The sequence below is a fragment of the Pituophis catenifer genome, unplaced genomic scaffold (assembly GCF_029215685.1).
Source record: "Pituophis catenifer annectens isolate HBS135680 unplaced genomic scaffold, rPitCat1.0.hap2 SCAF_1, whole genome shotgun sequence".
Taxonomy (NCBI): Eukaryota; Metazoa; Chordata; class Lepidosauria; order Squamata; family Colubridae; genus Pituophis; species Pituophis catenifer.
Window position 1 is genome coordinate 163,204,202 of NW_027256881.1, and position 12,472 is coordinate 163,216,673.

At 41.2% G+C, this 12,472-nt stretch overlaps 1 protein-coding gene across 1 annotated transcript in view; it reads left to right on the plus strand.

The window, feature by feature from the left end:
* MCM3AP (minichromosome maintenance complex component 3 associated protein) overlaps positions 1-12,472 on the plus strand; it is an 82,386-nt gene that overhangs the window by 36,919 nt on the left and 32,995 nt on the right. The window contains exons 14-18 of the mRNA XM_070933153.1: positions 982-1,082; positions 8,001-8,132; positions 8,806-8,919; positions 11,315-11,467; positions 12,221-12,418. Of these exons, the coding sequence (XP_070789254.1) occupies positions 982-1,082; positions 8,001-8,132; positions 8,806-8,919; positions 11,315-11,467; positions 12,221-12,418 (698 nt within the window). The remainder of the gene's footprint in view (positions 1-981; positions 1,083-8,000; positions 8,133-8,805; positions 8,920-11,314; positions 11,468-12,220; positions 12,419-12,472) is intronic.

Here is a 12,472-nt window from a genome sequence, read left to right on the forward strand (position 1 = left end):
TGATTTTATATTTCTACTTTTGTTTTAATGTAACAATTCTTGATATAAGAGACATAGTTATAAAAACTTAAAGGTAGACTATGGTGTAAAAATAATACTAATGATTGAGAAAATGATATTTTTGCCCTCAAAATGGAGCATACAGTCCCTCAGAATATGCAGCTTCTTCTGGCACTTGTACTTTCTTCCTCCTACACAACTTTGTCATTAGCTCTTTGTGTTCCTATTCTTCCCAGTGAATAAGTGTGAGGAAAGCTTCTGTATTCAGCTGAAAGGTTTTATATTACTTGATTCTGATCCTTGCCTTAGGGGTGATAGGGATAACAAATGGAAGGGTAATTCCAGCTGTTTCTTTGCTTGCATCCTATCTTCATTTTTTATTTTTATTTTTGCAAATAAGGCAGCTAACATCCAATATATCTTCCTCCTGTTTTCACCAGAACAACAAGCCTGTGAAATGGGTTGGGTTGAGAGACAGTGATTGGCTCAAAGTCACACAGCTGGTTTTCATGGCTAAGGTGGAACTTGAATTCATGGCTTCTCAGTTTCTAGCTTGGTGCTTTAACCACTAGATCAACCTGGCTCTCAAACCAGGAAAAGTTTTCTCTGCAGAATACTTGGAAGACAAAACAGTCTCCCTGCCCTTGAAAAATGTGTTTCTATAAGCAGAGCCCTGCATTCTATTTTAACCCTCTTTTCAATTTTTTCCACTTCCCCTTTCTTTAATTCAGAAAGTTTCACTACAGTTTTTCCTATAGAAATAGGCAAACTTTCTAGGCTTTTACACCACTCTGATAAGAATGCTGATATTTAGAGACTGAGTAGTGTTATAATATTGCCTTATTGCCTCTATTTCATCAAATGTTTGGGTTTTAATATTCTGCTACCATGTACTATACCATTTTATTTGTCTTGGTTTTACAAATATGTGCTAAAAACAGCGTTGAAGGCTAATTCTTACTCTTTGCTTCTTAATATCAGGACATTTTAGAAATAGCTAAAGACCTTATGTATGAGGTACTAGAAGAAGAATGCTTAGAAATCAGCAGTGCAGGAGCAGACTATGTACAAACAGCAATATGGTATGTATAGATATTGTTTTTAATGATATTTTGGAAACAAGTATTGGTGTTTGCTCATTTGTCATTCTAAACACATCCTGAATACTATAATAAGTTAGTGCAACTTTCTCTAATGTGTACATGCTCCAAACATGTGCATTATAACTTCCCAAATTATGTAGCCAGCATGGCTTTTATTAAGAATTCTAGCAGATGAACATGCTCAGGTTGGGGAAGATTCAGATAAAACATGGATCAAGGGTTGATATTGGATAACTTTTCTAATTTAGCTCTATATTTAGAGAGAACATGAGAAATGCCACTATTTTGGTCTGATGCTTTATCATTATCTTTATTTTTATTTAAAATTTAAACTATTACTTGAAGTATACTAATTTGAACATCCAGGAAAATTTAAGTTTCAGCTTTTATAAATAATTCATACCAGTACGGCATCAGTCTCTCTTTGATTAGAGAAAAGTCTAAAGGTATCAGAAGGTAGTATCTTTCAACTGAAATCTTTTCTGTTATTCTTGAGCCTTTTGGCATTAAAACTAACATCTGTTCTCTTTTATCATAGCACTTTTTGTTCTCACTTCTTCATCTTCCAAATCTTCTTGGCTAGATGTGAATGGGAGAAGTTTTTTTTAACTTGTAGTTAGATAGGAAGGGCTTATTGCTTTAGAATTTCAAGAAGGCCTTTTTGTGTCACTCATCTCTCAGATAATCAGTCTTCTTTAAACAGAGTTTCTATATTATCCATAAGGCTTTTGTAGTTTCAGCACAACTCTTCCCATACTTGTTTGACTGAAGGTTCAAGGAAAGGAAGCTAAAGGAAGCTATAATTTTATGGGTTTTATGGTATGGTTTTATTGTCCTTGTGAGCCATCCAAAGTTGTGGTTTAAGTTTGGAAGCCATAAATATCTGTTAAATAAATATTTTCTATAATAGATTTCCTTAGATTAATAAAAACCACGTATAGGACTGTGTAAAATCTTTCTCTGCATAGAAAAGCATTTTCGACCCCTTCTGCCACCACTTTTTGCCAAGAAAGGTAAATTAAATTAATACTGATATTCCTTTATTATAACCAGCCAGATGACAAGATGATACAGCAGGTTTTTTTTGCTGATAAAACATAGATTGTGGCTTAAATGCAATAGTATATTTATTTATGCATTTATGCATTTTATACTAAATGCAATAGTATATTTATTTATTTTTCTTATAAAGCCACATATGTGACTCTGGGTGGCTTACAATAAAATAGATAAAAAAACAACTTAAATGATATAAGAATAAAACATGAATGGTATGCCCTGTTTCTATTTTCATAGCAAAAGAAGTCTGTATCCTCATTCTGGCCTCGTAAGGATAACTGTCCATATTTTATTTTCATTCATTTTTCATTAACCTTCTTTACAGATACATACTATATTCTTAGTTCTAGGGGTGTATATATTGAAGATCATATTTTATATATAGGAACATCATTTCTCAGATTAGACCTCAAACTTTTAGGGTTTTCCTATGTGGCAGAGTGAGGCTTCATGAGACATTCATCTTTCCATCTTCCCAGGCTGAATGTTTCTGTATGCTGCAGTGATATTTACTTGTGCTGTGATTAGTTGGTCTGTGTCAGATCCTATCCTGTTTTTTCTTATATAGCAGACATAAAGTCTGATTAAATTAATGTTTTTACTCCTGCTTTCCTTCCCTAGCACTTTGAAGTTAAATTCCTCCTTTAAAAAGTTCCTGAGGTCATATCAAATTTTCTTTTGAATTTGAAAAATGTTGCATGTCATGTTGACTGTGATGTTCAGATCTTGTCTTTGTTTTTTGTTTTTAATTCAAATGAGATACTGGTTTTATGTAGTAGACTCATCGGTTTATGTTTGGGTTTAACAAGAAAATTTAAATGTAGAAGAGTCTTGTACAGGGGTGTCAAAACTGGTGGCCCACGGGCTGGATGCATCACTCACTGGCCATGCCTACTCCAGCGCCTCAAAGGGGAAAAACATCACAATACGTCACCTGATGGCAACGTGACACTGCGGGTTTGATACCCCTGGTCTTATAGGTATAGAAGAAGAAAAGTATATGCAGCTTTGTGTCTTTAACCAGAGACCTCACTCCAGGGACACTAACCTTACATTTTCTCAATAAGGCATAAACACCAATATATATGCATAGCTATAATAAAAGTAGCATATGTTTAAAACTACAGATAATTTTTAATTTATGATCATTTGTTCAGCAGTTGTTCAAAATTGCAACTGTGCTGAATGAAAGGGGCTTCCAACATTTGAGCTATCACAGCATCCTGGCGATCACATGATTGCAATGTGGGTGCTTGGTGCCCACTCATAATTACAATGTGGCAGCATTCCATAGTCAAATGATCATAATTTCTAATATTCCATGCTGTTTTTCCATGAGAGGGGAAGTGAGGCAAGTGGACAAGTGGGGAAACCAGCAGAAAGTTGAAAGTTGCGGTCACACAAGGTCCTTTCTGAACAACTCAGTCCCAGTTGCCATTGTAACCCAAGAACTCCCTGTATCTTTATTATAGCTTAGAGTTTCATGTACCTATGTTTGTATAAAACAAAAACAAATAGGTTGCTCTACTTACAATTTCAGAATTGCACTTGCAGCAAAAACCAGGCAAAGACTTAGAAGCACATGTGCACAGGCTAAAGGCCTCTCCTTGCAAGGGTCGGTCACCATACATAATTCACAATCCCCTCTCCTCTGAATCAAGACCATTGATTTAGGGTTTTAGGCTGGTTTTTTTAGGTAAAGAACCAGGAGACTGTAAATTCTAGCCCTTCCTTGGGTATGAAAGTCAGCTGGGTGTCTTTGGGCCAATCACACTCTCAGCCCAATTCACCTCACAGGGTCAATGTTGTGGGGTAAATAGGAGAAGTATTAGATATTTCATTTCATTTTATTTTTCATTTCATTTTATTAGATTTCTATACCGCCCTACTCCCGAAGGACTCAGGGCGGTGCACAGCCAAACAATAAAAAGACATACAATACAAAATTTAAAAAATAGAATAAAATCAAATTAAATTATTTTGGCCCCGACAAATTTAAAACCCCAAACTTTTAAAACCAATTTAAAATTGAATATATGAAATACTAAAAGATATTTAAAATTTTAAAAATCTTTTATAAAAGGGGGGGAAAATTAGGCCAGGCCGGCCTGGTGAAATAGTAAGGTCTTTAAGGCGCGGCGGAAGGTGCGCAGATCTGGGATCCTCCGTATCTCTGGGGGGAGTTCGTTCCAGATAGTAGGTGCCCCCACAGAGAAGGCTCTCCCCCTGGGGGCCGCCAGTCGGCATTGTTTGGCTGACGGCACCCGGAGGAGCCCCTCTCTATGGGAGCGTACCGGCCAGTGGGAGGCTATTGGTGGTAGTAGGCAGTCCCGCAAGTACCCGGGTCCTAAGCCATGGAACGCTTTAAAGGTGGTAACCAGAACCTTGAAGCGCACCCGGAAGACCACCGGGAGCCAGTGCAGCTCGCGCAGGAGGGGTGTTACATGGGAACGCCATGTCGCTCCCATTACCACCCGCGCGGCCGCACTCTGCGCCAGTTGGAGCCTCCGGGTGCTCCTCAAGGGGAGCCCCATGTAGAGAGCATTGCAATAGTCCAGGCAGGAGGTGACAAGGGCATGAGTGACCGTGCGTAACGAGTCCCGATCCAGAAAGGGACGCAACTGGCAAATCAGGCGAACCTGATGAAAAATCCTCCCGGTCACGGCCGTCAAGTGCTCTTCTAAAGACAGCCGTGAATCCAGGAGGACGCCCAAGTTGCGAGCCCTCTCCGTGGGGGCCAATGATTCGCCCCCAATAGTCAGTGATGGCGTCAACTGACTATATCAGGATGTCGGAAACCACTCAGTCTTGGATGGGTTGAGCCTGAGCCTGTTCCTCCCCATCCAGATCCGTACGGCCTCCAGGCACCGGGACATCACTTCAAGGGCATCGTTGGGGTGATCCGGGGTGGAGATGTACAGCTGGGTGTCGTCAGCGTACTGATGGTACTCCACCCCGAAACCACGGATGATCTCGCCCAGCGGCTTCACATAAATGTTGAACAGGAGAGGCGAGAGGACCGACCCTTGCGGCACCCCACATATGAGGGGCCTCGGGGTCGACCTCTGTCCCCCTGTCAACACAGACTGCGACCGGTCAGAGAGAAAGGAGGAGAACCACTGCAACACAGTGCCTCCCACCCCCAACTCTTCCAACCGGTGCAGCATGATACCATGGTCGATGGTATCAAAAGCCGCTGAGAGATCTGACAGGACCAGGACAGAGGAGCACCCCCTGTCCCGAGCCCTCCAGAGATCATCAACCAACGCGACCAATGCCGTTTCCGTGCTGTACCCGGGCCTGAAGCCCGACTGGAACGGATCCAGATATGTCGTTTCATCCAGGTGCTGGGGGAGCTGTTGCGCGACCACGCTCTCAACAACCTTCGCAACAAAGCGAAGGTTGGAGACCGGACGATAATTTACCAACATTGCCGGGTCCAGGGAAGGTTTCTTGAGGAGAGGTCTCACCACCGCCTCTTTCAAGGCGGCGGGAAAGTCACCCTCACTCAGCGAAGCGTTTATAATCCCCTGGAGCCAGCCTCGTGTCACTTCCTGGGAAGCCAGTACTAACCAGGAAGGACACGGGTCCAATAAACAAGTGGTCGCGTTCAGTCTACCCAGAATCCTGTCCACGTCCTCAGGGGTCACAGGATCAAACTCATCCCAGATAACATTCTCAAGACCTGCCCCTGTCTCTCCCCCTGAGACTACCCAGTCGGAGTCCAAATAAGATATGTTCATTACCTTGAATTATTTATTTTAAAAAATAATAAAGGTGGGATGAAAAATAAATAATCGAATTCCATCTAAACCAGAAGACAATCTTATATAGTTTAGGGGAATGTATTTTACATGCCTCTCTTAGGAATCACTTATCTCAAATTTCTTACTAAGTAAATATATTACTGGGAGCATGTATAACAAAAACTCTTGAGTCTATTTTTTTATCATAAAGAAATCTGAAGCCCCATAAGCAGCCCAGCAAGCAAATTAGTCAAACAGATAATGGACCTACAATAGGTATATCAAGCTCTGTTGAAGCCATTAAGGGTGGGGGGTACTCATTATACCACAGTCTCTGCAATCCCAGTAGTTCCAACTTTACTGGAAAAGACATCATAAGGCAGGGGTGTCAAACTTACGACTTGCAGGCTGGATGTGTCATGCGCTGGGCACACCCACCCCCAGTTTAGCAAAAGGGGAAAAAGTCATAATGTGACAACACCCCTGTCATAAGGGAATTGGCATACTCAAGATTTCTCAGGCCAGGGAACACAGGCTTAGGCCCACCAAAGCAAAAGTTTCTCATTCACTCTGCTAGGGAAATAAGATTTATAGTATACGTACTATAGTATGTATAATATGTATTATTTTAGAAGGAAATATCTCATAAAATTTACAGCTTTTAAAAAGTTGTACTTGTTTTTTGCAAGATGAAAAGAAGTAAGTGAACAAGAAAAGAGCCTTGATAGTACAGGGGTTTAGTGTACCCTGTTATTAACATAGCTGCCTGCAATTTCTGCTGGTTCGAATCTCTCCAAGGCTCAAGGTTGACTCAGCCTTCCATCCTTTCTAAGGTAGGTGAAATGAGGACCAGTTTGTGGGGGCAATAAGCTGACTTTGTATAAAATATACAAAAGAATGAAGGCTATTGCTTAACGCATTGTAAGCCGCCCTGAGTCTCCGGAGAAGGGTGGCATATAAATCAAATTTTAAAAAAAATAAAATAAAAAATAGATGGAAGCAAAATGAATTTATGGATATTTAATGGGATGAGGAGAGACCAGAGAAGCATAGGAAGGCAGAGAAAAAAGGGAAGGTTGGGAAGGTTGAAGGTATAGCAAATGGAGCAGTGAAACATTGGGATGGAGGAGGAGGAGAAATCAGCATTGGGTAAAGCTGAGATTTTGGGATGAAGTGGCAGGTAAGGATGAGAGGGCATTGCCATAGATTTGCACTGATGTTTCAGTGCTGGGTATTTCTACTTATGTGAGCAATAGGACTAGGGCAGTGATGGTGAATCTTTTTTTCCTTGGGTGCCCACATCTACAATGAAATGCTCCCCCGCGCGCCACTCTCCCCGCACATGCGCATGTGACCCCCCCGCTGCCCTGCCCCCCACACATGCGCGCACGAAACCCACCCACCCCCGCCCCCCGTTTTGGGCCTAGCAGGCCTCCCTGAAGCCTCCAGAGGCTAGAAACGGCCCGTTTCCGGACTTCTGGCAGGCCTGGTAGGCCTGTTTTTCGCCCTCCCCAGGCTCCAGAGACTTTCCTAGAGCCTGGGGAGGGTGAAAACGCCCCCCCCCCCCGAGGCCGGAAACAACCCATTTCCAGACTTTGGGGGGGGGGATTTTTTGCCCTCCCAGAGCCTCCGTACAAGCCCTGTACTTACCTGGCATCCAAAATGAGTCGCATGGAGACTCCTGGTAGGGGAGGGGCGGCGTGGGCAGGCGGGCCCAGCCGAAAATCAGCTGGCCAGCGCACTCATATGCACTGGAGCTGACCTAGGGCAACAGCTTGCGTGCCCACAGATACGGCTCCATGTGCCACCTGTGGCACACATGCCATAGGTTCACCATCACGGGACTAGGGGATTCTTCTGGTAAATCAACACTACCTAAAATACTTGGGTTGTTTATGCTCATCTTTTAATTAACTTTTATTTTGGAGATGAAACTTTTATTTTAATATTGATGTGTTAATACATGTAACCTGGTTGTGCAAGTGAATAAGAAACACCTTTCTCAAGGAGCTGGTGAAGTTGTAAAAAATTTAGAAATGTGCAGCTGGTTCTTTCAATTAAGGCTTTACAATGAATTTTATTTCTTCTATAGGGTCTCTGACACTACTATAGATGAACTAGTTACAGAAGTGATGTCTGGAATTTTGAGGCAAATTGCATCTGTTGTAATAAATGAAGAAAGGGAAAGATTTGAAGAAGAAAAGCGTCAGGCCGAAAAAGAGAAGTAACTTTTATTTAACATTTGTTCTGACACAGTTTAAAGTTTCAGTGTGTACAAATTGCAGTACTACAATATATTACAGTATTGTGTTCTCTGAGCCAATCAGATGTGATTATAAGAGAGAGATTCATTCAGTTATACTTGCAAAGAGACATAACAGTGACTGTTGGGGGAGCACCTCTGTAGTTAGGTTTGCCTGAATCTGTCCAGTATCCATTCACCGTGCACCTTGCTAGTTAGTCGTTTGGCCATTGTATACATATGTAGGTCAGTTAACATGTAGAACTCTGTCATACTCTGGGGAATCTGGCTGCTAATGGATTAGAGTAGATTGCATGCTCCCATGTTCCGTTTTATACATTGCTCCAATTGTGTGATAATTATTTAAACACCACTAGTGTATTTGTAGAGCAAAAGATTGCACACAGATGGTTCTTGATCCGACTCAAGACAGACAGACAAACAGACAGATTTAACAAATAATATAATATAACCAGAGGATGTAAGTTAAATAGAACATAGTATTACTTGTAACTTAGTAATGTTTTCATAAGTTATACTTAATACTTTATTTTTAAGATAGCTAATTTTTTTATTGAGAAACTTTGTTATTAAGGTAAGCATCTGAAATTTTCTTAACACATAATGATTGGATTTCATTCCATCATCATCTTAGGCAAAAAAGGGAAAAAGAAGAGAGAATACAAATGTTAAGCAAGTCACTGGGTGCAGAACTGATGCAAGAAGTAATAAAGCAAGAAATAAAAGAAATTTCAGCTAAGGAGCTAAAGTACGTGAGTTGCAGAACCATTTTCTTTACTGATTGTTATGTCTTTATCATTATTAGTTTTTTTATGCTTGTTCCATAAATAATTATCATCGATGTTTTCTTGCAATGGATTCTTTGTTATGAAAGATAAAATAAAAACACTCTTCTTAGGATAAATAACACTTATTTTTTGCTATCTTTCTACCACTTTATAATTTGTCATTCTTCTTACTGTGGATGTTTCTAATACTCTGGCTCCAGTAATGAAATGTATATCTGTTTCCAAGCAGCTAGTTGCATTTTTATTTCTTTTCTCAGAACTGTCTTTCTATACATCTTAGGCTATTTTTCTGTAAGTGAGCATCTAAGTAAATAAATTTCTTTTTTCAGTTTAGGGCTTTCCCTGTTTTTAATAACATAATGATTTAGGCTTTTAAATAAAAGATAGTTATTACTATAACCACTTATAAGAAACTGAGAATTTCCCCAACGTTGATTTCAACAGTTTCCCCTTGCAAGTTGTTCAGAAGTAGGGAAGCATTGGAAACTGTGGAGGAGAAAGCTCTTCTCTGAGTTGTTTTCTTCTTACATAGCCACTGTTTATAAACCGGAATATTTTTGATGATGCAGGAATAATAAATATTTTTTTTTTATTTTACAAATGATAATTTAGTTCAACTTAGATGTCCATTTCAGGCTTGTTTCTTCAATTTTGCAAACTAGAGACATGATATTTTGTAGGCAGTGATCAATAAATTCCATTTAAATTATATTGCAGTTCTTATCAAGAGTGTTATTTAATTTATATGACATAACATTTGCTTTTAAACAATTTATTTTTATTTTTATTTTTATTTTTTATTTTATTAAATTTCTATACCGCCCTTCTCCCGAAGGACTCAGGTCGGTGTACAGCCAGAAATAAAACCATGACAATAGAAAAATTAAAAACAAGTTAAAACAATTAAATCAATTGGCCGAAAATTCTAATAAAACAATCCATTAAAATAGTAAAAATATTATTATTATTTAGGCCAGCCCTGCTTGTTGGAATTTTAATGTTTTTAGGGCACGGCGAAAGGTACGCAGGTCGGTAATCCTACGAATTTCCGGGGGCAGCTCATTCCAGAGGGTAGGGGCCCCCACAGAGAATGCTCTCCTCCTGGGGGTCGTCAGCCGGCATTGTCTAGCTGACGGCACAGAGAGAAGCCCCTCTCTGTGAGAGCATACCGGTCGATGGGAGGCTATCAGTGGCAGAAGGCAGTCTCGTAGATACCCAGGGCCCATGCCATGGAGCGCTTTAAAGGTGGCAACCAATACCTTGAATCGCACCCGGAAGACCACCGGGAGCCAGTGCAGCTCGCGCAGGAGGGGTGTTACATGGGAGTGTTGGGTCACTCCCATAATTACCCGCGCGGCCGCATTCTGGACCAGTTGGAGCCTCCGGGTGCTCTTCAAGGGGAGCCCCATTTAGAGAGCGTTGCAATAGTCCAGACAGGAAGTGACGAGGGCGTGAGTGTGCGTAAGGAGTCCCGATCCAGAAAGGGACGCAACTGGTAAATCAGGCGAACCTGATAAAAAGCCCTCTTGGCCACAGCTGTCAGATGGTCTTCTAAGGACAGCTGCAAGTCCAGGAAGACACCCAGGTTGCGAGCCCTCTCTGAGGGGGTCAAGATCTCACCCCCAATAGTCAGTGATGGGGTAAACTGACTATGACGGGACGCCGGAAACCACAGCCACTCGGTCTTGGAAGGGTTAAGTCTGAGCTTGTTCCTCCCCATCCAGATTTGTACGGCTTCCAGGCACTGGGACATCACTTCAAGGGCATCATTGGGGTGGCCCAGGGTGGAAATGTACAGCTGAGTGTCATCGGTGTACTGATGGCAACCACCCGAAGCCACGGATGATCTCACTCATCGGCTTCACATAAATGTTGAACAGGAGGGGCGAGACGACCGACCCCTGTGGCACCCCACAGACTAGGCGCTTGGGGTTGACTTCTGCCCCCCTGCCAACACAGACTGTGTACGGCCGGAGAGGAAGGAGGCAAACCACCGCATAACGGTGCCCTCCACTCCTAACCCCTCCAGCTGGCGCAGCATGATACCATGGTTGATGGTATCAAAAGCCGCTGAGAGATCTAACAGGACCAGGACAGAGGAACAGCCCCTGTCCCGAGCTCTCCAGAGATCATCGATCAATGCGACCAATGCCGTTTCCATGCTATACCCAGGCCTGAAACCCGACTGGAACGGATCCAGATAATCCGCTTCATCCAGGTGCTGAGGAAGCTGTCGTGCCACCACACTCTCAATTCTTGAATTGTTCTTTGAAATGAAATCTGTTGTATGACAGAAAGCCAGAAGTGCTATAATCTATCTTGAGATATCTGTTAAATTAATTCATTATATCTTAGGTGTGCTGTGGAGATAGATCAAAAGGCACGCATTGTCCGGTGTTCACATGAAATCTGTGCTAAAATGATGGATGCATTTTTGGAGGATGAAATTTTCCAAAATGCTAAGGAAACCCTGCAAGAACTTCAGTGCTTCTGCAAATACTTACAAAGGTATGTCAAATGTATTAAAGTTGGCTCTTAAGAAGTTTACTGGTAATTATTCTCTTACTTGTATCATATTTCTTCCACTAATAAGCTCAGGATAAGATGTGTAAAATCTTTTCATTATTCTTGCAATTTTATTCTACAGGACATAACTACACAACAAAACTTGTCTCTTAAGTTTTAAATCGTGGAAGTATTTCTCTTGCAAATTCTCCTGGGATCTCTAATTGTCATTTATAGTTTACATATCATAATGTGTTTGCCTGGTTTGCTCTGAATTTATAGTGATAATGCTGGTAAAGTTAACTACTCCATCCAAGATAAACTTTTAAATGGGATTTGGGACTAAATCCAAAGATGAAATTTTATATAAGACAGATATATATGCTGTCTGCTTAGAGAGAAAAAAGCTGGGGAATTTATTCATTCATTCATTCTCTATAGCTGTCCATCTCATGCAGGTGGCTCTTTAAGGTGACTAAAATAGGAAGGCAACAAGAAAGACACATATCACTTCTCTTTTTTTTAACTATAGGGCAAGTGAGCAATTGAATGAAGAGTACATATAATTGCTAAGTTCTATAGAGAGGGCTGCCTTTTCTTCCTTCTCTTCTAACAGTGCAGAAAACATTTGCTTCCCCACTAGAACTGGTTATAATCTGGTATCAAGCAGATAAAATACAGTCTAATTGAAAGGATGGTTCTAGCAAGTTGTGTATTTTGGCAGTCAATGAACCTTGCTTGTACATTCTCTTGAAGATGGAAAGAAGCTGTTTTGGCCCGAAAGAAATTGAAACGACAGATGAGAGCGTTCCCAGCAGCACCATGTTATGTAGACCCAAAAGATAAATTGAAAGCCCTTTCACCCTCTGCAGAGTGTCCAATTGCCAGAGAGCATCTAATTAAAAGAATTGTGAATTTGGGACATGCCGGGACTCTTGGTACCGCCTGCCTGCAGTAAGTACTGTCTGTCTCCATATACATGAAAGAAGAGCATGTAGCAGTTACCTC